At 39.3% G+C, this 26,482-nt stretch overlaps 1 protein-coding gene across 2 annotated transcripts in view; it reads right to left on the bottom strand.

Annotated features, from left to right (window-relative positions):
- Nucleotides 1-1,901: 1,901 nt before the first annotated feature.
- Nucleotides 1,902-26,482, bottom strand: part of sgcd (sarcoglycan, delta (dystrophin-associated glycoprotein)) — a 150,486-nt gene continuing 125,905 nt past the window's right edge. For both annotated transcript variants that reach the window (XM_036524608.1, XM_036524607.1), the window contains exons 6-8: nucleotides 14,677-14,749; nucleotides 4,080-4,203; nucleotides 1,902-2,315 (exon numbers count right to left, since the gene is read on the bottom strand). In XM_036524608.1, coding sequence (XP_036380501.1) covers nucleotides 2,142-2,315; nucleotides 4,080-4,203; nucleotides 14,677-14,749 — 371 coding nt within the window. In that variant the 3' untranslated portion in view covers nucleotides 1,902-2,141. The remainder of the gene's footprint in view (nucleotides 2,316-4,079; nucleotides 4,204-14,676; nucleotides 14,750-26,482) is intronic.

Raw genomic sequence — 26,482 nt, 5'->3', positions numbered from 1 at the left:
TGACTGTAAACTTGCTCTTTAGTTAATGTACGCACATTAACGATCTTTCCTGTGACAGTTCATTTTAATGTCATTTGCATTTGTTGAAATTAAAAATGAATGAAACACATGAGCTTGGGTATGGAGGAACAAGTATATTTATGTAGAGGACAGTGGAAATTTTGCCATATTGGTTGTTAAAACACAAAAAATCCAAAACTTTGACCCCCATGTGTGCACTGTTATGAGAGTGATTGACAGCTATCATGATCATATGCATTCCATGGCAATGAGCGATTTGCCAGTGAGTAATTACCAAGAGGCGAACTGTTTCTGTGAATGAATTAAAAAAAGACAGAAATAAAGTTGCAGAAGGCAATATGGAGTTTTAAGTCACTTTTTTTTGGCTCTGCACCCAACTTCCATTAACCCCTTTGCATCAGATCACATAACTGTCATTACAGTAATGTACATTAATTCATGTAGTCATGCATGTCATGAAGTCTTCAATAATGAGCTACTTTGATAGTCGTGTAAGCCCCTCCAGTTTTTGGTTTGAGTCTCTGTTGTTATACATCACAAAATGCAATGGATGAAAGACAAAAAAGAAAGATAATATAATATAATATAAAAGCTCTTATTAAAACACACTTTCACACAACACACAAGGAATGCAAAGATCGTCATTTCCCAACTGAAAAAATAAAGTCTAGCTTTCGTTGTTACTGTTCCCTTTGGTGTGACTATTTTACAAAAATGGAAGTGTCAAATAAAAAGTGTTATTTCAACGAGCAAACTTTGTATACTGTAATCTACATGCTAACCTACAGAACATTGTTTTAGCATTTATGTTTAAGCACATTTTGTCTTTTCTTTGACATTGACTAAAAAAAAATTACTTTTGGGAGGATATTTATCTTCTATGAAAATATACAATATAACCTGTGATTTCTGCTTGATTTAGACAGCATATATATGGTTATGTATATTTACACTTGAACAGTATAAAAGACGTGATGCTCTGATGGTGATTGAACACTAACATGACCACCATGCTCAGATGCCGATTTGTCCCTCATAAGAATCATTTTCTTACTTCATTCAAAACCTTAATAAGAAGGAGAGAAAGTAGAAAGCTCTTCCAGTTGTTTTTTCTTTTAAAAATGAGATCCTTGCATTCCTATGACAAAAGAAAACTGAAAAAATGTACTCTTTGACAAAAGTCAGTGATGTGCTTCTCCTTGCCACAAGTGCATTGAAATAAGGCACAGGCACAGTTCCCCTCTTTGAACAGAGTGGGTCGATTCGGTTCTGTTCCAGTACGAGGAATTGTTAGGGTGACCACCTTGGAGGAACCACAGGATTTTAGGTTACTTTGTGCACAAATATACATTTGTATACCTTCTTATTGAGTCAGTAGGCATGTTATGACTGAAGCCCACCTGAACGTGATGTGTAAAATTCCTCTTTTTATGGGCTCAGGTCTGTGCAGATGTCATCTACTCACCACATGACAAACTGCTCTGTTGCATGCAATCACAATACATATGTATGAAAAATATAGAAATATGACAGTGGCTTTTAGATATTGGATGATGTGCATCTAAAACACAGGTTGATCTGTCTTAAGTAACATTTTCTGAAAAAAAAAACAAAAAAACACAAAATCAAGAACAGACAAACAAAAAAGCAAAAACATAAATCCAAGTAATAAACTTAGATCAAGTGGAACAAATGCATGCTTCTTCTGCATTGGATGAGATGACACAGTGACCACCCTTCAGAAGAATGTTCTGGTATCCTTCCCTTTCCCTCGCTAGAAGACCAGAACAAAGGTGAAATAAATGTACTTTCACCGCAAAACAGTGGTGCGGGTGTGCTGCAGTGGGGGAATGGGGTAGGGACGGGGGAGGGACGGGTGGGGGGGGTGGTTACATGGTTACATGGTTTTGTGATTTGTTTTATGGTGATCACCCTAGTGATTCTGGTACTGAAACCGATTTCAGATCAGCGGAGAGAGAGATGTCACTTGGCGTGTCCCTCTGCGAATGCTGGGCAGCTCCACTCAGTTCCTGTCTGATGGGAGGTGGATTGAGGGGGGGAGGGGGTAAGCAGTTTAGAAGAGCAGGAACGCCCCTCCCCCTCCGGTTTGCGCGTGTCCTCTAGAGGCAGACACTGTTGCTAATTTGGCAGGTGGAGCCCGTCCCGGCCTGGGACAAAAACAGCTTTCCGTTGGGGCACACGCACACCTCGAACACAGTCTGCCTGGTTGCGGTGGGAGAGGCCTGGCCCTCGGGCAGTCTGAGGAGTTTAATTCTGCTGGCATCCAGAGTGATCTGGAGAGACAGGGAAAAGGAAGCAATGCACACACACAAAAAATCAACATCTCATGCACATTTGCTGCCCCACATTGTTTCAATGCAGATTTCACTGAGTAGTCAGGTTGTAGAAATCACCTCTAATAGCATGTATTTCATTATATATATATATATATATATATATATATATAAGTTTTCATTATATTGTGTTAGTTTTTTTAGCACCAGGCCTATGTATAGAGTACATATTGTACATATGTGTGTATACAGTACACACAAGTGTACTGTATATGTAGTGAGTGTTCTCCTCGTTATGGTAACTGCCTGTTGTTCAACTCAGAGAATCTCATTCTTTATTTAGGAAACATGGCACATGTTGTTGACTATGCCCCCTGCCATTGTGGAACTGCCAATTGCATACTAACGCTTGTCTCATTGCGATAATCTCCGTGCTCTTGCAGGAGCACTGAAGCGAGAAAAAATGCATTCCTCCAATACATTTGTCTGCAGCCAATGGCTGTTTTTCCACACTGTAAGTCACACAGCACGCCACAGTGGAGTGTTTTATCCTTAGAGGGTAGGTGATTGTCGTAAGCTGATGATTGACACAGCAGGGATTGAACCAGGGCCATAGCACTCAGCTTGCACTGTAGACAAGCACCTTAACCACTGAGCTACCCAGGAGCCTGATATGTGATGTGGTTAAATTCAACAATTAGAGCAATAATATCAAACCAATTGTAATGTTCAATATGCATGTATGTTATCTGTATTGCACACATGTGCACGTCAATGGATAAGAAACCCAATATTATTTCCATTCTAGTACATGTTGCCTTTGCCCATATAGTAGCAAATAATCTCTTATGAAACTCAAAAGCGCAACCTGCCAGACAATGAAGCGGCCAAACCATTTTAGCAATAACTCCTGGAACACCTACAACATCACAAGCCGGCTATCCGAGTCCCATTTCCTGCTCTCTCACTCGTGGGACTCTAAAAAGTTTGTATTAGCGGCGGCTCGGAGAAGAGCTGCTCGAGATATAAAAAGGTAAGAGGAGCCATTACCAACAGCCTGGGGGAAGCATTTCCACCAAATGACCTGGAACACTTTTAAGCAGGAGTCTCAGCTGACTTCTCCAGACATCTGTTATTGAGCAAATTTCCCCATAAAAAGCGAGAGGTCGGGGATGTGCGATTCCTAATGCCCAAACCTCACAACTAATTGAAGCGTTACTGCTGGGACCAGGGTGCCAATGGGATGGTGTGAGTGACTGCCCTCTACAAGCAAAGGAATAGGAAGTGGAGGGAGCTGGGAATTCTCTGTCTTTTTTTGGAGGATGGTGTTCTTTTTAATTAATCTTTTTAATTTCAAGGGTACAGGACGTATCTGCAGTTCATATATTAAATATATACTGTATGCAGTACTTATCTATGCTTACATTAGTTTTACAGAGGGCATTTTGAGTGTCCTTTGCATGGGCATTTTTTGAAGGAACATTCCGGAATTCACAGTTGCTTTACAGCAGTAAAATAATTCACGCAATCAACACTCTATTGGCTCTCCAGGGCTGAGATGTACAGTATAGTTGCATGTGACATGTTTGTGTGCCAATAACGGCAGATGGCTTGATGGAAATATCGAACTGTCTGTGCTCAAAGCTGAATGGACAAGCTTTCTAAAATGTCCAGCTTGCCTTGTGCAGCCATAATATCAATGCAAGCCAATTCTACCTAGAAAAAAAAAATTAGAATGATGAATCAGGTGAATGGGGCCCATACCTCTCCGTCCTTCGATTCCAAACGCAGCTCGTTTCTACAGGCTGCCTGGATGTCCCCAACCTCTGCAAAGATCTTAACTCCTTTAGGGGCCTCCATGAACAAAGAGCGGGTTGGAGACTCAAGTCTGTAATAAAGAAGCGACTGTTGTCATTACCAAAAACATATCTTTATACCAGCAAAAAAAAAAAAAAACCCATTTATTTAAAAATAAATAAATGCATGTGTCAACCTAGTGCATAAATATTATTCCCCTCCTCAGTTTCAGACATTCTGCAGCAGTGTTTTTCTGCTTCTTTTACCATGATATAGGTTAGGCCCATTTTGGAGTGATCTCGTTTCACAAAGCCAATATGATCAGTCAGAGCATCACTTATCTCAGTGATAAAAGGTATCAAGCAGCGTCTGGGAAGAGAAGGCAGCTTTGGATCAGGGCTTGCTCTATTGAGGCCGATCTGTCTGTTCATTTTCCTCCTCCTGGCTTTAGTCAGGATTCAGCACAGCTTGACAAGGAAATGAAGTATTGATCCGATGCCATGACAGATAACAGCTAGGGACATTTATATTCAAATAAGTTTCAGTCAGCAAAACCGTTATGTACAACCTAGTTTTTTCCTTGTATAGATGTCTTCCTATATTAAAAATACAGCTTATATATTTCATTGAAGCACTTGTGGGGTACTAGTGGGGTACAATATTACAATAAGTGGCCATAATACCTGTGTAGCCACACTGTATGCAAGTGCACACTAGAAAACTATACTTCACTAACTTGTATCATATTGCATACCTACACAGGATGGATGTAGGAAGTTTACATTATGGGAAATTTAAAGGTTAGGTTTCCAAAACAAACAGCAACAACGTTAGGTAGCCCCAAAAATCCAAGTCTGGTTGTAGCAATGGTCAAGTTGTAATTACACTGTAATCAGTTTTTATGTGGACATGTAGTCAGGTATAACAAGTGTTAAAGGTTAAAATGGTGTATCAGTAAGGGGGTCTTTGAGGCTGCCTAATATATATTCAGAATGTCTGGGACAAATGTAAAACTGCCTTATATCTGTAACTTGTAATGATTATTATCATCTGAATACATATGTTGTGTGTGATGTAAAATATACAGTATGTAAATACACTTACTAGTTGTTAAAGTGCTAATGAATGTATCACTGTATGATAGTGTCTTATGAGCTGGGCATCATAGTGTGTATGATGCTTAAATGAGAAATCAATCAATTGATCAATATTTCAATCAGTGCATTAAAGAGAATTTATCTTTAACTGTACAGGAATAGACACTACTTTGTAATTATGCAGGTACGCTATTTTACAAAGTTCATTGGATTGCAATCCATGCTTTCACATCAGGCAGAATTTCAGATCTTTAACCAAGACTTGGGTTGTCAAATCTTTCATGTTCCAGCTAGTGTGCATTAATTTCCACAAATGGAAAAGTCTAATGAAATTTATTACCGCGATTAGATGGTGATGGGCAGTTTTATTAAATGCTTGTGGGGTGTTAAAAAAGTGACAAAAACGCTATTGAGCGTGATAAAATGTTACAGACTATTTACCTAATATCTGTGTATTACCTCCGAGAAAGAGGGAGGACTGCAACTTATTACAAGTTTAACGTGATGCATCTGCAATTCTGTGTGATCCAGTATAAACCCACAACAGATGGGAAAGTTTGCAGTTAAGTTAAGTTTGCAAAGTTAAGTAAAGTTAAGTAAATCCCAACATCCATCTGAACAGTTGCTTTAAATTACATTTGGATAAAAGAAACCAGACCTCCCTAAATATAGTCAAATAAAAGGCAAGAGGAATACTTTCTTCATACTGTGAATGAACCTATTCAGTGAGGACTACCTTTATAACCTGCAGAGAAATAGCAATACAAGCTTATGAAAATTACATATTTCTTTTCATTTCGGAGCATAGGAAAAAGTGCAACTTATAAAAGTATCTTATGATTTACATTACAGTGTGTAATTCTTTATTTAGAAGCTACTGTGCTAAAATGCATAAATATGGTGCGGCATGGCATTCACTTATGACTTGGCAAAAGAGCATCTACTATTGAATATCTTAAAATCCCCTCTTGTTCAGTTCAGCTGGTCATAATGTTGTCATCATCCAATCAGAGCCAGACAAAAAATGATTTCAATGGCAGCCAATCACATGCTTTGTCTGGCTCTGACTGGATGACGACAACATTATGACCAGAATTTATCCCCACCCAGAAGCCCAGCCTAATGCCTGCTTGTACAGAACTCATTCTGCAAGGAGTTAAAAGAGGACCTTATGATGACCAATGGATTGTAGTTCAGGTTCAGATTCCTTATAGACAACCAGTCATACTTTTTGATATTACCTCCATCATTTAATGTCCAGCACATTGTATATGTATGGCAAATTAATGCGACCACTGGAAGTTGGTACATGAAAATAACTCATCTGGAGAGAGCAGTTTAGATCATTGTTTTAGTCTTGTTAAATTGGAAGATTAACATATTGGGCTGTGTGAGTTTTGATCTTTTTACAATCACAGAAGCAGAATAATCTAATTCTATTGTGTTGTGGTACAAGGTTTACATTATTGCAGACCTTTATTATTAATGCCATTATTTCTCATTATCCTATCCTAAATGTAGAGTCTACGAAGTCATTCCAGAATGTCTCAGTATTTTGTTTTCATATTTCGGAAGGCTGCAATGCTTAGTCATTGTTTACTTTTGTGGAAGGATTATGTGCTTTATTTGTTTTTATGCCTTATGCGTGGTATTTGTTTTCATTGACAGCATAAGGTCTGCAGTGAGAGGACAGAATTCAATTCAGGAAAGGAACGACACAGGAACATGAGACAGGCAGTTACCTGTTCAGAGCAAGACATATGGAACTCCAGAAAACTGCCCTGTTCTCAAATGGTAAATACTTTGACTGCTCATCAATTTCTTAGATTGAAATGGCTAAGGAGTATGATATTTTGTGTAAAAACAAAGGGTGCTGTTTTCTGGCCTCCTTCATCCTTCCATCCTTTCAAGGGTGTTTTTCCTCAAGCTGGTCTTGCTTGCGTGCTATGGGAATATGTTTGAATTACATTTGATATGAACTGTAAACAATGAGCTTGTAGTAAATGCTTAATAGTCAGATTAATTGCTCAATTGAAGTTGCTTATTTGATTGTAAAATTAAGCAATATCCTCCCCTAGAGGTGACACAGATAAACCATTTTAGAGTAGCCCCCCCCCCCCCCCCCACCCCCACCCCCACCCCAGCCCCCTCAGGTTTACAACCAATCAGCCACTACTGGTCTGCACACACTGTATTAGAAATCTATTCTCATTTACACAATGTACGTTTGAATGTTTGTATCAGGAACATTGGCATTGTGCCTGTATTACGGAATGAATTGCATTGAACAAGTCATAAATAGGAGAAGAGTGCACAAACAGCTTAAAATAAACACAACAATTGCACAGGGCACATTCTCTTCTGAGAAAAAAAAACCTCATTCCTGATTGTTTTAAATAGAACAGAAAGCAACTGAATGCCATCTGGGGTAGGATAACCTCTTCACTTTCCAAGATTAAGAGCTACTCTGTTCCAGATGTTTGGAGTTTAAGTAATTTAGCTAAAAGCCTCATTGTGGGAGCGTGCAACATTTGAAAACCTGCTCAAGCAACTCTGAGGTGAGCAACTTTCAAAGAACAGAACACTTAGAAAAGAACAAGAATAACTTTTTCAAATGTCTACAGTACATTTTATAACTATAAATAACTTATTTAACGTGTTTTGCATGGTATAAAGTGAACGTATTTTGCAGATTTTAGTTTAGACAATCTGTATACTAATTCAAAGACCCTGTCCTAGCTTTTTTTTAAATACACCAAGAGAGAAGCAGAGGGGTGTGGGTAGGAGGCATTCTGCTTCTTGGCTTGTCTGGAATATGTCTATTGATTAATCTAACAGTGATTTGGACCAAAAATCATTCCAATTAAGTATATACCTAACAGCGGTCTCCTGCAGCCAAATGCTGACAAAGACAAAAATGTAGCTAGTTTATTAACTGTACAAGCTGTCACACACACACACACACACAAACACACACACACACAGATCACTGATCATATCCATTTTGACTTTTATAGGGCCCACCAAATAGACAATGCATTTATACGATCCTTGCACTGTTCTGGCACAGACGTGCTTCTTCCGTAAGCATAATGGAGAAAGTACAGTAAAAATAATGAAAGAGCAGTACAAATGAGCCAGAATAGAAAAAAAAAAATATTGAGCTGAGGTATGTGAGAAGGAAGCGGGTTGCTGGTGGAATTGGAATTTAAATTGACACGCATTTGACTGAAGCCATGCTGAGCTCCATAAATCCCCAACTAGCATATTGTGGAATAATGACCCAGTGAAGGTTTTTGAGCTTCAGCTTGCACAAAGGGTAAGCTCTGCTGGTAATTAGAAGTTAAACTTAAAGGCTATGTGAGGACCTTTCAAGTTGGTCGGCGGAGCCTATCGACACACCCTGTTGATATTGCTAAGCAGAGGGAGTTTTGAGGGTGGGGTCAGGCTAAAACACAGCGCCAAAGCAAGATGAATTATGTTGATGGCAACCAGAAACCTTCCTCTGGGGAGATTTTTTTTTTGATGAATGTTGATTATACATTTGAATAAAATGCTCACAATAGCATAATTGTAATAATAATAATAACAGACATAAATTTATAAAAATGGTTCTGCTTCATTGAATAAAGGCTTTGAGCTCTAGTGCAGTGAAGTCCATGCAGAGCAGAAAATGGCTAGAGGGAGTTTAATATCATGTGACCTTACTAAACTTCTAACATTATTGAGATGCCAGCGAACCGAGTAATGTGGTGTGCTTTCTAACACAAAGTAGTTATTATCCAGTGACTACAACACATTTTTTAAATTATGCCTCCAGTGTAAAATAAAAGAGTATGTTCCCATTATTAAAGACCAATCACCCTGTCTCATCTTAAGCCCTGTGGACCAAGTTACTGTAGTTGTATACACAGAGATTAAGATGGATGAGTAAATTATGTGTGCTTAGACAACCGTAAAACAGACCCCTGAATATGATTCTTTTGCAATGATTTCATTTATAACACTTAAGTCAAATAGAACCTCCTTATCTCTTAATATAATTGAAAATATTGAATTTTTCCCTCTGACCAGAACATGGGAAATTAAGTAAGGAATATTATCTAACTTTCAGAGCTCTTCATTCAAAAATGTGTTTTTCACCTGAAGCTTCTGTTTGAAGAGGGGGGACATTTTGAATAACCAACATTTACTGTGATAGTAACAAGGAAAGAATTACAATATATTTTACAGGTCTTAGGAGGAAAGAGAATCTGAGTGAATGAACATGAACATTTTTGTGTTACTGTACTATTGCAGTGCACATTTCTGGTACCTCTTTCGTACGGCATTTATATGTAAGCTAGCCGGCAATTGTCTGATGCCGAATATGTACTAAAGAGAAGCATTCCATGTATAAATGTGCTTTCTGCTTAATAAGCCACAGAGTGAGTGTTTTAAGATCCCGAAAATAAAATGGCTCACTTTTCAAGATCGCAGCAGTTGAAGATACAAAGGGGTCGTGGGAAAGGATTATTTCCTCATTTAAAACACAAAGACCAACTACCCAGCTTTCATAAACATTGTATGTTAAAAGGTTGCCTATTAATACTGCAGTACAGCTGTGGCAGTTTTGTTGGGTTATATTGCACAACCATCACAACCAACTGCAGTTGTACTGAAAAATAAATGTGTTTGGCCCATTGCGTGCCTGCTCCTAAAAAAGTTCTTGTGGCTCTATTCACTAATAAGTACTCTGTCTCTTTGATTGGTGCTTTTTTTCTACAGTCATTGTTCTCAGATCTGCTTGACTTCCTACACAGTAAATCTATGCAACATGGTGGCCTATGTTAAGTTCCTATGACCTCGACACTTCAAAGTCCAGATGACGAGAGACATTGCTGCCCTGTCTGCACAGTGCAGAATTAAAAATGTAGAACATGTAAAAATGCGTCCTGAAAAGGGGAATGAGAAGGAAGTCGTATGGAGAAAGGGGTGGGAATGTTTTGCAACAGACGGGGATGTGTAAGGACATTTGATAACCATGTTTGAAGGTGAAAGAAAACCGGAGAGGCACGCTGCCAAGTTTAATGAATATACTGCTTAGCAAGACTAATCAAAGATAGATGAGCGGTCTATGCAGCGGGACACAAAATCCTCCACAGTGAACATTTCTGCAAGGAAATGCAGTGCGATTTATCTCTATGTTAAATTCGACCATCAATATTGATAAACTTTATGGCAAATTGTTCCTGTTATACCAGTCATGGGACACCATACAATTGTCTCAAATCTCAAGCAAACAAACTTAACTCTTCAGAGCGTGCAAACGTGGATGAGCTGGCCAGTATCCAAAGAGCACTGCCTGGTGCAGTAGCCACTTTTAAAAATAAGTAATGACAGGTAAGCATTCCATAAACAGATAACATAAACATTTATTTAACCTCACTTCATGGACTTGATGGGCCGACTGCCCAGGAACTTAATAGGCTTAGCCCCCCTCACCAAGCAATTTTTTGTTGCTTTTCACTTTACATTCACAGTTATGGTTAAACTCACTCATGATTGCCCTGCAAAGTGGCCTCAGTAATAAGTCTAAAAAGGGTTCAAACATCAGCATTACCGACACCATTGATTTCAAGAGCCACCGAGTGTTTTCTTTCAAAGGAGCATGCAAAACCAGTCGTTTTTAAAGCCTAACACCACTACTTTCTTCTTTAAATCTTTAAAACGTGTGTACGGTCGGAATCTGTATTCTCAGTAAAGCGGCGGCTTGTCTCGATGTGGCCCGCGTGTGCGGGGGGGGGGGAATGAAACAGATTATCAGACACAATGTTATTGTGCGGCCTGCATGCCTTCCTCCAATGGCAGAGTTGACTAATCTGTCACTTTAAAAAAATCAAATTGATCCCTACAAGGGTGTGCGGAGAATAATGGGATGCCGGCGACAGGATCCGCATCTATCCGGGACGGAAGGGACAGCCGCCCGCCGCTCCACCGGCAGCTTTTCATACATAAATGAGCAGAAGGGTGTCATTTGCTTCAACCAAGTATATGGAAATGTCACCTGGGGAATGGATGCTTAAAACAAAGACAGCTCCTTTCCCTTTTCCTTTCATGCCACCTTCAGTATATCTCCAGCTGAGATCAAAGGTTAATAACTTTTCAGGCTTCCTTCTCAAAATTGCTACATTCCAAATACGTTGCAAATTATATAGGCTTTGACCTAAGGGAGGAATCACAAAGCTGACTGTGTAAATTTATGCACATTTTTCAGAGGATGACATATTTTTGTCCTTCACAATGACTCCTAATAATTTGTATTCCTACTCTGAATGGTTAGAGCTAAAAACAGGTTCCAAGGAATACTGTGGATTGTACTTATTTGCATAACATTTATACAAAACATTTATTGAACAAAACTGTTCTCATTTTAATTTTGAACCATACTTATAGCTTACTCTTTCAATATCCTGGTACCATTCAGTGATGTAAATGTCACTTGAATTATGTAAAATGGATTGACTTGGATGTTGTTGCAAGGTCTCATTTTATTTATTATATTATACATTCATTTTTTGTGTTTTTATTTGAACTGACCCTACTCCTGTATTGGACAGACAGTACAGTATTTCATGAGCAGTCAGCAATCTCCCTTGCTGGGTAGTGGAGTTGATTATTTCTAGTGAGCTTATGGTGAATTTTATGAAAGAGAACCCCTAGGTACCAATGACCCACACCATGTTCTGTAAATTACTCAGATAAATATACAACAGGGTGGGAGTTCGCTTGACAAGCCAGGGTTGTTTGCAGTCTGTATAGGAACTATGACCTAATTGCAATGCCATCAGGGGCTATTCTGAAAACCACTACAGGCAGCATTTGTTTTAATGATTACAAATGTCTCTGGGATTACAATACAATGGTTGTATAACCATGGATATTGAACAGTAAAGAAATGAGATAATGGCAATCATTGCATTATATATTGCTCCCCAAGAATGCTTTTCTGCTGAAAACTACTTGGATAGTTGCTTTGGCCTCTTCTGTAATCGTTCTCTCTTTATGTAAACCACTAAATCCATCAGATTCGTCAGTATGTCTATCATACTTCAAATACAGAAAGCCCGAGTCCAATAAAGACTTCCTGTTGTTTGGTGAGACATCAATTGAACACAGACATCTCCGCCAGAGGAGGCAATCTGAAACATTCATATCATATCAGGATGTGAAATACAAATTGCAATCCCTTTGAAATTGTTACCTGCCATCATTTTCGGTGCATTTGAAAAAGATTAGATTTTACTCGAGCTTCACTGGATTTTTGTCCTCCTCTAAAATAATTGGATATGTCAAGCTATGTTCATATATGAATTGGCTACTTGTCTCATGAGAAACATCAAAATAAGTTCTTTCTTCCAACCCTATATTATATGGGCGACATAACTTTTTACCCTATTCCATCAGTAAACCTTTAAATTAATACTTTGACGGCTATTGTAGATGATTGATGACTTCTGCTCTATCTGACAAAATCATTCTCTGAAAATATCAGTATTGTCAATTGATGAAAACAGGTTTGTGATGTTCGAAGTAGAGTTAAACCATGTGCAATCTTACAGCGGTAGGGTTGTGAAGCACAAATTATACAGTAAACTGTCTGCAACATACGATGTAAGATCTTGTCGGTGCAACTTGTTAGGTTATCCATTTGACTTTCTATACCACTGCGCAGTGAGATCCTCCAGTCTTCACCACTCTGAGACAGGGGTGTCCAAACCTCTCCTGGAGGGCCACTTGTCCTGCATGTTTTAGATCTCTCCCTGCTTCAAATGATCAATTCATTACGAACTCCTGAAGCTGCTGAATAACAAACTGATCATTTGAATCAGCTGTGTCGGAGCAGGGAGAGATCTAAAACATGCAGGACAAGTGGCCCTCCAGGAGAGGTTTGGACACCCCTGGTATAAGAGGTCAGTTCAGGAACATTTCACTCTCAGCTGAATGCATTGCGTGCTTGTTTGTGTTTGTTTGTTTGGCTGTGTGTGTGTGTGTGTGTGTGTGTGTGTGTGTGTGTGCATGTGTGTGTGTGCATTGTTGTTGCTTCATTAAAGATGCAAGTCCTGCACTGGAGCTACAGCAATGTTCTACTAATGCATCTCAGTGGTTTGATTGATGGATGTCAGATTTTTTTTTTCCTCGCTTGTCAAAATGATCCTGATAACCCTGCTCACCTGTCTGTTGTGTGGCATATTATATTCTGATGGGGAGCAGGTGAGACACTGTACCTGAATCTATCATCTGAGAGTGTTCCAATGGACCGAGGGGTGGGTGGGTGGGGTGGGGTGGGGGGGGAGTTGTCCTTATCCCCTTATGGCAGTTATCATTCATTAAGCCCGGCAAATTTGCATGGCCTGCCACGTCTCATCCACTTGCCAGTATCACCTCCTCTCTGCTGTTGGCATTGTACTTCACATGTTTGTTTTAGTTAATGAGAATCTACTTTAATTAGATTTTGATGAGCATCCGGGCATTGATCAGGGGAGAGAGTGGCTGTCCAAAAAGGCGGTGCCAAGAAAACATGCATCGATCTTATTAGTCTGCGCCCGCACACACAGCAGTGCAAGCCTCTCATTTTAAATCATGGCAGCACTGGAGGAGAAAATATGTTTATTTTCAAATGAACAAAAAACCTTGTTATTGCAGCAAAAATCCATTCTGCACAACACTGAATTTTCAAAATGGCCAAAACAGTGCCAAAAAATAGCTTCCATACCAAACTCTGATGGAGAGCTACACAGACCGCCTTTTATCATAATGCACATTATGTTTGAGCTAAGAACACTTTGACCAAAAACAGCACTGTGTTTGGATGCAGAGTGTACATGCTGTCCTTTCTCCTTGATTGTATTATTCTGGTGCTCCAAAGTATTTTAAACTGCTTTCTCAGTCTTCTCAGGCACTGGATTAGACATTTGGTGCAGCTGACTCATAAGTATTTCTTTTTCACCTGTCCCCGGTCTGATCATGTCGTCCCGACACAGCTAATCTTACTGGTAATGAAGGCACCACCTCACAAGCAGTCATGTGTCACAAATGCACCTCTAAATGTGTTTCCTTAATTATACAGCTGTTTGCATGTTATACTTCATCAGATACAATCATGGATGTCAATAACTTGGGTGAGTGCCTCATTTAAAAGGCTGTAATCCAAATCAAACCCTCCCTTGCAGTAAGATGACAGAAAGAGGCTCATAGGAGTCTTCTGCGGTCTTCTGTTGACCAAACACACAAACCTTGGAAAGCTCACAACGGACAAAGGTAACTGTTAATAGTAAATATGCTATCGAAGGGGGAAAAACTACAACTCACTCTCTAGAGAGCAAAAATAACACTGAATCACTACACAAGATGACACCATTCACTGCAAAGAGTTATTGAGCAGACACCATGGTGGAAATACCATACGTGCATACAGGGAGACTGACCGTAGCTCCTTAAAGGGTTCAGCCCTGACGTGAGGCGTTTCTACAGAGTTGCTGAACACGGCTCCCTCTGCACCTGAAATGAAAAGAAAAGCAAAGCGTGAATCCCCGCTGCAGTCGGTCAATACCAGACAGTGATATGAAATCAATGGACATAATCTCTGGAGTCATCAATCCATACGTCTCGGCAGGGCTCGCTCATTGCGTTACACAGTGAGTTATAGTGAATCGTGGCCTCCTCCCTCTGAATAAACAGGGCTATAGCACAGCTGCTGCATGGTGCTGTGGTGTGTTGATGCTGCTGAGGCCTTTACAACGGGCCTTTTGGTTTGCTTTGCCCGGAGTGATGTGGTGCCCCCTGAGAGCATTGGATTCCTATGGTTTCTCAGGCCTTTTATGACGTTGCACTGTGACGGACAGGCACTTCACCAAAGGAGAGAGCCACAAATGTGTTCACAAAACAACCTACTTTCCCTGACAACATGGGACATACATATTACATGCACGCAAGTTCTGTGAGTGAAAGTGGGAGTTCTGCCTGCAGGACCATTGTTGATTCATGGTATATTCATATAGGAATGGAAAGATTCTGAAAGATTGCCCTCTTTTCCAGCTCTGAACTCTGTAGGCGGGATCCTTGAATATAACAATTCCAAATTGATCCAACTTAATGATCAAGATGACCATTGACCGTTGTAATGTAGCAAAATCATTATAATGCAGTCATTATGGATATGTATATTTCTCTGCATGCATTTGGTGCTCCTATAAATTACAATGATGGAATGTGGCAAGATGATGACACATGTTTTTGTTTATGTTATTGTTATTTCTTCACATCTTACAATGTGTTTCACAGTAGCCAGTATGTACTCTACTGTAAGTTAAGATGTATCTGTTATGACCAAAAACAGATGAATCTAATAGTTTCAGACTGCAGACAAGGCCAAACACACGGTAAAACACTTAAAGCCATATTAAGCAGCTTGCACACTACCCCAACAAATGCCAACAAACGCAAACATTCTAAAGTTTGCAGTTGTTGGCATTTGTCGGTTAGCAGACTTTAGAATGTTCAGAAACCAACTGCCAGTTCTACACTGCCCAGACAGTGCCCGACCTTAGCTGAGAAAAAAAATAGTCTACAGTAAATAGCAAACATCTGCTGGCAAAAGTGACTCTGTCTATAGAACACTATTGAATGGGAAGCAGGCTGAGAGACCACAGATACAGTGCAGTCAGTCATTTCACCTGCATAAACCTACAGAAAATGAAAAAAAATAATAATTTCAAGTTCATTTACATTATGCCTAAACACAGTTATAATGTCCCCTTCCTGTTCCTAATACATTTAAACTCACACAAGGTATGGTTACAAACAGGAGTGACAATCGGAAGAGTTTAGTCCTGCTAGATGCAGGTACTGAATGAGCATTCAGTTGCGTTTTGGAAATTGGTAAGTGCAGTTTACCACAAGGTGTCCTTTCATTTGAGAGCTAAGCTGCACCAAGCACCTGCACTAAGCTCCATCCAGAAAGTTTTTCCACAACAGCAGACATAATGTTAGATAGCTAAAATGAGTTCATGGCATTGTTTGTCAGAAGTGTGTTGACAAAAGATGTTGTCTGCAACAAAGATGCCAAAAGAAAGATGCAGTCTACAAGTGCTTTGAGATATCAACATCACAGATCTTAACAAATGATCAATTAATGGAAATGACTCCAAACACATTTTTACCTATATAAGTACAATATATACATCACAATGCATATTATATATATTTTAAATTTGAATGCTAATCTAATTTTAATATGAAGCCATTTTCCCCCAAAATATATAAAAATACAACTCGGCCTATATTCTTAGTCAGGTCAAAATTGCTAAATGCTAAAGCTAAGTGAAGAAACTTATTGCTTTTGGCCAAACTGACACCAGTAGATTGAGTTAGACGTTTTTTTTTTTTTTTTTCACTTTTCTACCATGAATCTGGAATAGAGGATTAAGCTGGCTACACCACCATTTCTTCCCGGCCTCACGTAATATGCTCTGAAGCAACAAATGAGTAATCCAGCTAGACACTTGCCTGCAGCTTACTGATATTTCACACTGTCCCACAGTGTGCTACAGGAGAACCAACGTCAGTTAGAATGTTTGATACACATGTCACTGAACTAGTAGTAACTAATAGATGCCTGATGAAGATCCAACACTTTTAATGAATCAAGAGATGCTGTATATTCTAGCTAACGACTTCGCTGTAATGGGCAAATGTATTTTGCTTGAGTGTATTTTAGAGGATTCTCATTTATTCACATCATGTTATTTAAGCAAATTAAGCACATGAAGTTATTTAAGCAAAAAAAATGTCAGTCTACATTATAATTTCAGTGCATAAAGTGTAAGGAAGGAGGATTTTGAGTCCTGTTGTACTTTGTTTTCTGTGTCATAAGCAGCTGTATCTGAGCCATGTGGCCCGCAGGGTTGGGGCTTATCTCGATTTTTGTTGCATGAAGCAACTGATGTATAAATGCAGCCCCTGGACAGGCCACTCTATAACACAGCCATTACTGGCAATACATCTCTTTTAAAACTGAGTGCCAAGCAAAGAGGCAACGGGTATCATTTTTGGAACTTTGGAATGACTCTACTCAACAATTTTGCTCTCAACTTTTGGAGGCGCTCTGACTGGTTATTTGTGATAGACGTCCAAGCGAACTAAAAGGAGTGCTGTGATTCTAAATAACTAGGAACTTCAGAACTAGATTAGTCCTTTGTGTGTTTGCACTTAAAAATATATTTGCAAAAATACCGTATAGTGATTTTGGTGGGAAGGAACGTTTTGCTGTTTACTTGATGTATTGTTAAAACCGTGTTTTGAAGCAACAAGGTAAAACGTGAAAAAAACTGTCAAAAAAAACACAGTCCTTCTATTTATTTGTTATTGTATTAGATAGAATCCTTAATATTGACTACATCTGATGTGTGTCTGATGTCTACATCCAGCTCCACGAACGAGACAATGTTCACCTACAGTTATCTTTGTGTTTTTATCCATCTTCGGCTGCAGCACCTTTGACTTTGGTGATGGAGGCACGCTCATAATAATAAATCAATAGGCAGCCCTGGAGAGCTGTTAATCAATATCTTCTCACCTGCATTTACACGTCACCTCATGCACTTGGGGCGACTTTTATTTTCGCTCGATTCATTGTCTGCTCCATTCAGACAAACTCGGCCAATGCTCCTGCTGACATTCTGTAATGCGCCGGCAATAAATGTCCATAAACAGATTGAGTGAAAAATCAATAAAGCCATTTTAGTTTTATTTTAAGTCCCACATAATGTCCCCCCTGAAAATTATTTCATCAATGTGTTTCCATTACGCTGCTTTTCGGCCTCATCCACCAACCCCCCGCCCCCATGTTGATCAATCAGCGAGTTATGAAGCATGAGGCAGGATATATCGCAAGTGTTTTGAAGCCTCATAAAGATTCACTTAATGGCTTTCATACCGAGAGAAGGGAATCCACCGGACAATGGAAACTGTGCGTCAAAAAAGCTTGCCCGTCTCAGAAAAAAGGGCTAATATGCCTATCTGTGGAATATCAGCGACTGTCAAAGGCATGACTATTTCAGGCAGAAATTCCATTTTCTCATTGAATTTCATACCATAAAAATAAAATCACCCAAGACTTACAGTTGTGACTGTATTATTTAAATTTTAAAATCTAATTTTTTTGCTCATAGCAAAAGCTCATGGATGGATTGTGTGCAATTCAATCATTACTGAATCACCAAGCAAATAGCTATGTGGTCATTTTATTAAATTTATTTTGGTTGAAAATATTCAGTGAAAATAAGTATTTATTGATACAAAAGCTTTATTGTATCTGTGATACTGTATGCAGTGGTATGTGCCTAAACAGACCTACACTTCATCTTATTTCAAATGGATTACTCAATGCAAAATAAAGTAGGTGATGGATTTCTTTCCTTTGTTTCACATACAAGAAAATAGATAGATAGATAGGTAGATACTCATTTTTATTAGAATTTTAGCCCATTAAGACAAGGGCTAAAATTCTATAAAACCAGCATTTTTTCAGAAATGAAATGCATCTATCATACGTTTAACTCATGCCATCCTACTCCCAAAGCATATTTGGACATTAAATTGATGGAAATACTTTGGCAGTAACCAAAAAAGGAAAGAAATGATTTGAAGAGAACTGACTCCAGGAGACCAAATAGCAGACTGGGCTGGGAATACTTATCTGACTTAGTCTGGGGGCCATTCACTGGCAAAATCACATAAACCAAATGGAGCCCTTTCCTTGAAAGCGAATCTTTTAGCTCTGTCACAAAAGCACAGTTTGGAGCGTCAATGGGATATTCTCAGGCAAGGACTAATGCCTACACAGGCAATATTAAAGGACATCAGGTTGCTGCTTCTGGAGAAACATGTTTAATTTGTGTCTTTTCATAACAGGGACAGCCATAACAGTACCTGCGTGGGTATTTTTGTGTGTGTGTGTGTGTGTGTGTGTGTGTGTGTGGGGTGAGGGGAGGATCCTGAATGTTTCTGAGATATCTTTTTTAAGTGCCATGGTCTGGTGAGCTCTTTCACGGAAGCGAACCACAGTCATCTAACACAGCGCAGGGGGAAGACGACCCAGCACCGGGGTGAGGGGAGTGGAGGCCGTCAGCCTGGCAGATAACATCATCCTCCGCAATGAGGCCATTTGTCACTCGAACAGCGGCATGAGGCACGGGGACACGTGTTTTTTGCGAGGAGCAGTGAATGGGCTCCGGCCGATCCTGAGCCCAGCTGAGCTTTGACGGGGTGCAGTCACACACCGATCTACACATGTCCTTGATCAGACCTTCAGCGTCAGTGCCTCCTTCACCAACGATCCGCAAAGGGGAACACGTGATAGAGCATTAGAGCAAGGTATTTTTTTGTTGTTGTTGAAGGGAGTGGCATACTTTTCCACTATTTATTAATTATTAACTGACATAGCCCGGCTTCATATGCTTAATTGTAGATATGCTCAAGTAATTAACAGGTATTGATGTTCTTCAAATTTTGTTTTGTTTTTATAATCACAGGCAGTCTGTTTACATTCTTTATAATGCAGAGGAATGATTGACAGGTGCCGGAGCTCTGTTCGTTTAATGATTAGACAGAATGAAATAATTGTGTGCACGTCTTAGCAACACTGCGACATCAACATGCCACAGCAATGTCACAATCCAGGTGCTGTGTTCCTTTCGCTTCTGCATTAAACTGAACTGAAGTTCTCAATGTTGCAAGGAGAAGAAATACACACACAAGAGGCGGAATCAATACCGAACTTAAAAAAAAAAAAATCACTTAATTATAATGGCAATGTCCCTTTCAATTCCGGCATTGGAAATGAATTATATTGTATATCAGGGGAGATGCTGTAGATTTATATGAACTGGTGTGAGTTGACATTAGTGAGACTGCACATCAAACTGGAAGTAGCTAAAACGTCATTGCACTAAGGGACGTCACCCCTCGTCCACTCCCAACAGCTCTGCCATCACTATCACCACCCCTGATGACTCTTTCATCACCTTTACCCCAACTTATATCACTGACTCTGGCTTCAGCTCTCAGTCCGTTCCAGCTTTACCTCAGTCAATCAATAAATCAATCATCCAGTTTCCACTGTTAATGCTCTTAACGATTCAGTTTCCTGCAAAAGCACAATATGGAGAAATAATGCAAATAATGGCAAATGAAACACAGTTTTTAGCGTGTTACTTTCATTTGTGGCTGCTACTCTGCGTGCTACTCTGCTGCGTCTGCCCTGCCTGCACCCAGTCGGGCTTATCTTCTGTACTCTGGTCAGGCAGAGCCGAGTTGCTGTGTGAAAAGAAATGGAAGCGGTCCAAGCAGCCTTCATTGCTTATCGCTCTCTCCTCTCATCTTTCAGCACCACCCCAAATCCTCACAAATTCAATCTATTATACAATCTGCAACTGCCAATCGAAGCAAGTTATTCTCCGCTTCCTCATCTCTTTTGAATCCTCTAACCCCCCACCACCACCGCCGCCACCCCCAACCCCACCTCCTTCCCCCCGATGTTCCTCAACCTCCGCTTGTGAATTAGTTTCACCCTCATCACTTACAGTATGCTTGTGGTCATTTTAAAAAAAAAAAATCTCCTTCGTCCGACACCTTGCCCTGAATCTTCGTCTGACTCACACATTTCCCTTCCTGCCATTAATGCTGTGTGCTCCACTCCCTGAATCAGATGTCTGCTCCTCGCAGCTACAGAAACCTACTGTCTGCCCTCTGGATACTGGGCCTACTCATGCTTTGCAAGCTAATTTCCCCAATCTCCCACCCTCTGTCCCCCTTCTCGTTAACATGTCCTTATTTCCTCTCTCTTTCCTTCTTTGACTTTCTTCCTCTTTTTCTTTGTAAAACCCCTGGTGGGCCTGTCCATCACTGACTCTGCATTCTTTCCTCTGAAATGTGCAGTTTTGCACCTGTCATTTAGTGGAATGAAGCTAATGTCTTGAAATCACTCCTTTTAGAGAGCTCATGCAGGTTCCCTTCCTGATGTCTTAATTCCAGTTGATTTGTCTTCTGTGTACTACAATATGTACTTCACAAATTCTAAGAAATCCAATCACAGAAATCCAATATCCAAAGTAACTCTGAAGTTTACCTTTTCATCCATTGAGACAAGTGGGTATTTACTAAGGCAATCTTAGTAAAGATGAAAGGTTAAATTGCCTGGGTTACCCTGCCCAAGGATACAACAGCAGTGCCAAATCAGGACACCCCACTCCGGCTGAATCGGCAATCTTTGGATGACATCTCTATACCTTACAACTACACGAAACTGCTGCCGTGATGTGCTGTACTCATAATTCATTTTTTCAACTATGCCAAACTGGGAATCTCTAGGTCTACTTTTGCTTGGTTATCCTCTCATCTTCCTCATCACAGTTATCACAGCTATGCCTGGAAGCCACCTCTTTACTCATTAAGCTCTCTCACTCTTTTCTGGCATACCCCAAGGTTCCATTTTGGGTACATTCCAGTTTTTTTTTTTTTGTAGCTGCCCCCCTAAGTCATCTTATGGATAATCACCGTTTCTCCTATCACCTCTATGCAGATGATACAAGGTAATTGTTATTCCTCTCTGATTCTCAGATTTCCTACTGGAATTTGAATGTGTCTTTCAAATATCGTGGTTACAATCCCACCATTTTAAATTCAAATTCAATTTGTCTGAACCAATTCAGACCTCATTTCCCTTTTCACCTTCATTCCCCCCCTGCTGAACTCTGCACGCCTGTCTATCACTTATCTCACACCCCTGGATGTGAAAAACCCTAGGGTTCACTCCAGGCTGCCAACCGTCCTTCTCTCAGCATATCAGCCTTGTAATCATGCTATATGAGTATGGGTATGTCTTATGTAACATCATAGAAATCCTTGTACAGGATTTGACCATTTATTGTGTTGAATATTGTCATTTGTCTTTTCACTCAAAAGCTTGCCTTTTTCTTTCTTTCATCCGGCTCCTTTGGCTTCCCTCCTTGTATTCCTGTTGCCACTGGTGTTAACCGACTGTCTCCGATTTATTTTCCCTCCCAACTATAAATCTCATTAAGATTTACTCATATATTGTGCAATTAAAAAAGTCATTACGGTCTTTTTGGATTGCAGCACTCTGCCCCTTTTGATACCCTGACTGAATGTGAACAGAATCCATGAAATATCTCATTGAAATTGCAGATGGTATGCTACTGTTAAGCACAAGCCTTTAAGGCCACTGTATGTGTGTTTAGCTTTACCAATAACCAATAATAAATGTACAACTTTAATAATTTGCTTAACAGCACAAAATACAATAACATTTAAAAACCTACCCAATGATATGCCTTTGTGCAGTGATGTCTTCGTTCTGCCCGATCTGGTGATTATTACCAACATTTTTTGACATGTATTTTTTGTGTGTTTTAGAAGACAAAGAGCATTGCTACATGTAACTGTTCTTGGAAATAAATATGCATTATATGCTTTCATTTTACTTGCCATAACCCATTAACCACACAGTGCAACAAAAAGTCATTTATCGGTTTTTAACCATTAATGTATTTGTATTTTACTTCCAGGGCATTGAATAATTTTATTCAGACACTCTTGATACCGCTCAACAGTTGTTTTGTCATTTCTTGTGAATTTATGAGTGTTTGCATTTCAAATGATGATTCATACTTTGAGTATTACTGCTGTAATATCTTTTCCCAGTGGTCTTATGTAAACCAGTTAAGACGGTGTGCATGCTCTTGCAATTCACAAGAATGATGGCTAGCTCTCACTGCTTATCGTGACAACAGTGTATTTCTGTAGATTTCTGTAGAATATTTTTCATTTTCCCATACCCCTACTAATTCTAATATACATGTCTGTTTTCATACCTTACATTTACTATATTTGACTCCTGATTTTTTAAGCTGTCTACTAAATGATCTTTGATCTTTCAACGGAGCTGTTTTAAAATATTTAAATCTTGCTGGTTAATTGTGATTCAGTTTCAACATGTCAAATACATGAATCAGGTTAGCTATGCTTCAGTTGAACTCAAAGATGTTTCTGGCATTCCATATGATGGTATTCACACAAAACATTTGTTTAACTCACATTTATTAACTTTTGTTAGGTACTGTCTAATGTACCACATAAACCTCCATCCTGGACACATACAGTGACAAGGCTTTTTCATACACTGTCTCATAAAAATGAGGGGAAAAAATACGTTTATTTAATACAGACATAGCTGTCAATGACGAAGACTATAAAAGGTGTCACTGTAACAGCATGATCATGTTATACAGCTGAGCTCAGTTTGCAGATCCATGCTGTTTGTTAGAAATATTCTCAGTGGTAAAAAACCAAGAGAGCATAGTCCTGGATACAAACTAATCTTACTTTGTGATGAGTGGCCTACAGACTTATTTTGGCAGAGAAACAAATCTCCATGATGTACACATGTAAAACAGGGTACACAGAGGTGTTAAATATAATTTATTGCTCCTTATAGACTGTTTCTCATCGACATGCCGTGGTCACCTGACAGAAATCCAATGGTCACAAAGCAGAATGAATTTCCCCGTCAGACATGATAAAAACATGAAATGTAGTCCCCTTCACCCATCCTAAATAATTTTCATGTATGACGTTCCCTGCACAGTTAATCCGAAGGACGTCTTTAGGGTCTGATTAAGAGGAAAGCCACATTGGGGGAGTGGAAGAGAAAAGAAAACTTGGCATGAATTTTTGCGTTTTAGTTACAGCGATGGAGAGCACAATAAAATAAAAGAACTGAGTCACAAGTTTATCTTCTTGTTTATGCTCATTCTTATTATGTAGAATGATAACAAAATGATTTCCTTTATCCTACATGTTTCTCTTCCTTGTGGCCATAAACCAGTGCCAATGTAATAAAAAATATAAGCCTAATAAAGCATTCAGACTTGTATATGGGTGGCCTTCAATAGCAGATTACAATGCTAATATGCGGAATGCTATATGACATATTCATAAAACTTAAGACTTCCAACAGACCTAAACAAAACACTCATAACTGAGAGCCTGGCCCACAGTCTACTAGTTGACATAAAAATATTGGCAAATTTATACAGTATTCATTCAAACAGAGATTAAGGCTGGAAAAAATGATTTCCCAATTGAATTAATTCTGATTCTTACTATGAAAATTATTTTAGTATTTATTTGCGGACATGATGTGTTTCTTTGAACTATTTTGCACTACCTGACGCTAAACACATCAGAATGTCACTCATGACATTTTGTCCTTACAGAGAGCAATAGCACTTCGAACTATGAACATTGGTGTCAACTGAAATATACATATGGAATTGTACTGAGTGAATGTATGCATGTTGCATGCAATTCATCTTATGCAGGACTCCCACCTTTCAGTTACAGTATTCTTCTCAAGACAAAGGCATGTCCATGCCAGTGCGTGTCTTGTCATTGTGTCAGTAGTATAAAAAGATAAGTATTTCAAAAATCTAATACAAACTTAAAGCATTGTGTTGGATGTACTAGGGGCATGTAAAGAAAAAATTATGAATGATTTTCATTTTTCATACTCATCTTTTTGCCATTGAGTTTTATTTATTTTCTTTGGAATTATGATTATGTGTGAGGTGAAGAATGGTCATTTGCCTGTACATTTTTAAAATAATGTAGTACAGTGATGATTTCACACAAAACATTTCCAGAGATATAGGCATTATTAAACAGTTAAAGTTACTGGAGCAGTCGCAACCTAATAATTTATCTACATACTTCCTATTTACTTCCAAACGGCCTACTCAAGTTAAAACAAAATCACAAAAAACTAGAATGACTGCCTCACAGGAACATCTTGAAATATATTGGGGTGGTCAGGAAATATCTTTAAAAAAAGTTTTTTTTCTGTTCCTCTGAACAAAATTGCTCTCTGCAAACTGTTATACAGTTCCAATTCACAGCATTAATTGCCTCTTTCTTGTGAGTGACAGCAAATAAAATTAAAAGGAACAATTTCCATGCAGCCTACCTGCTAGCACCATCCTCTACATAACTCTATCCTTACTGGATAGTTACTATTACCCACTAAAAGGCTTTGAAAGTGGAACTGAATCTGAAATGAGAAAGTCTGAAAGTTGCTGTGTGACAAGAAAAACACCTATGCTGACAAATCCAAGACATTAAACGTAGCAACACGGGAGAGGTTTGAAGGTTTCAAGCACAGTTTGTGATTAAAGTATACCTTACCCCTACTGCCTTAGATATTTCAAGCTTGGGTCTGAGCTGTGTCATTAGCAAGCCATGCCAGAGACCATCTGCAGTGGCAGAACATAATTGGCTCCATTCCACTGGGCAGGGTGGGTCACATTGACCGTCACGCCACTCATTAGCACCTCCTAGTGACGTACTGGGTGCCAATGTGTCGCTTGGATGACGTCAGTGAGATGCTCCTATCCTTTATTCAGAATTGTTTTCCTTTCCTGCACTGGACTGTGAATAAATAGCCTTTGTTTTCATGCAAGTACAATGGAGGATTGCATTTGTAGTGCTACGGCATGCCTGCTTGAGGGAAGAGGATGCACTTGAGGGTCGGGTGAGATTAATTCCTTAAAAAATAACAGAAAAATACACCTTAGAAACACTGAAATAAATGCATAAAACAAAGAATTTTCTATGCGTGCAGCTAATGTAATTCATGGTTGAGCAGAGCCAGTTCAGACATTCCCAAAGCATAAAAACAACTATGCTGTCTCTGACAGTTTAATAATTGAGCTTTGGACAGACGGTAAGACAGATGTGATTGAAGGCTTTCCTGCCTGGGTGTTTTTATTTGGCTTGTCAAACAGGCATTACACATGCACAAATACTGGGAATGATTCAAAACAGCCAAGGTGGGTATGTCAGTTTTCAGGTTTTAAACACTCTAATACCAAACGAAAGATGCAGGTGACGACAGGCACTAAAAAGCCAGGACTATGTATCTGTCAGCCTTTCTACACTATGTGTATCAGCGATCCCTTTAAATCATGCTGTTATATCATCTCACACAGTTTCACCTAATCAAGGCCATGAGATTTACGATGGTAAGAGGGAGCATCCTGCTTAACTTAGGTCCATACACGCATGCAGTAATTTTATTACATTACATTACATTACATTCATTTAGCAGATGCACTCATCCAGAATGACTTCCAGCCCAATAGAACATAAGTGTGTCCA

Source organism: Megalops cyprinoides, chromosome 3 (genome assembly GCF_013368585.1).
Source record: "Megalops cyprinoides isolate fMegCyp1 chromosome 3, fMegCyp1.pri, whole genome shotgun sequence".
Lineage (NCBI taxonomy): Eukaryota > Metazoa > Chordata > Actinopteri > Elopiformes > Megalopidae > Megalops > Megalops cyprinoides.
The sequence above is the reverse complement of the archived record's forward strand: the minus strand, read 5'-3'. Positions and strand labels throughout refer to the sequence as shown.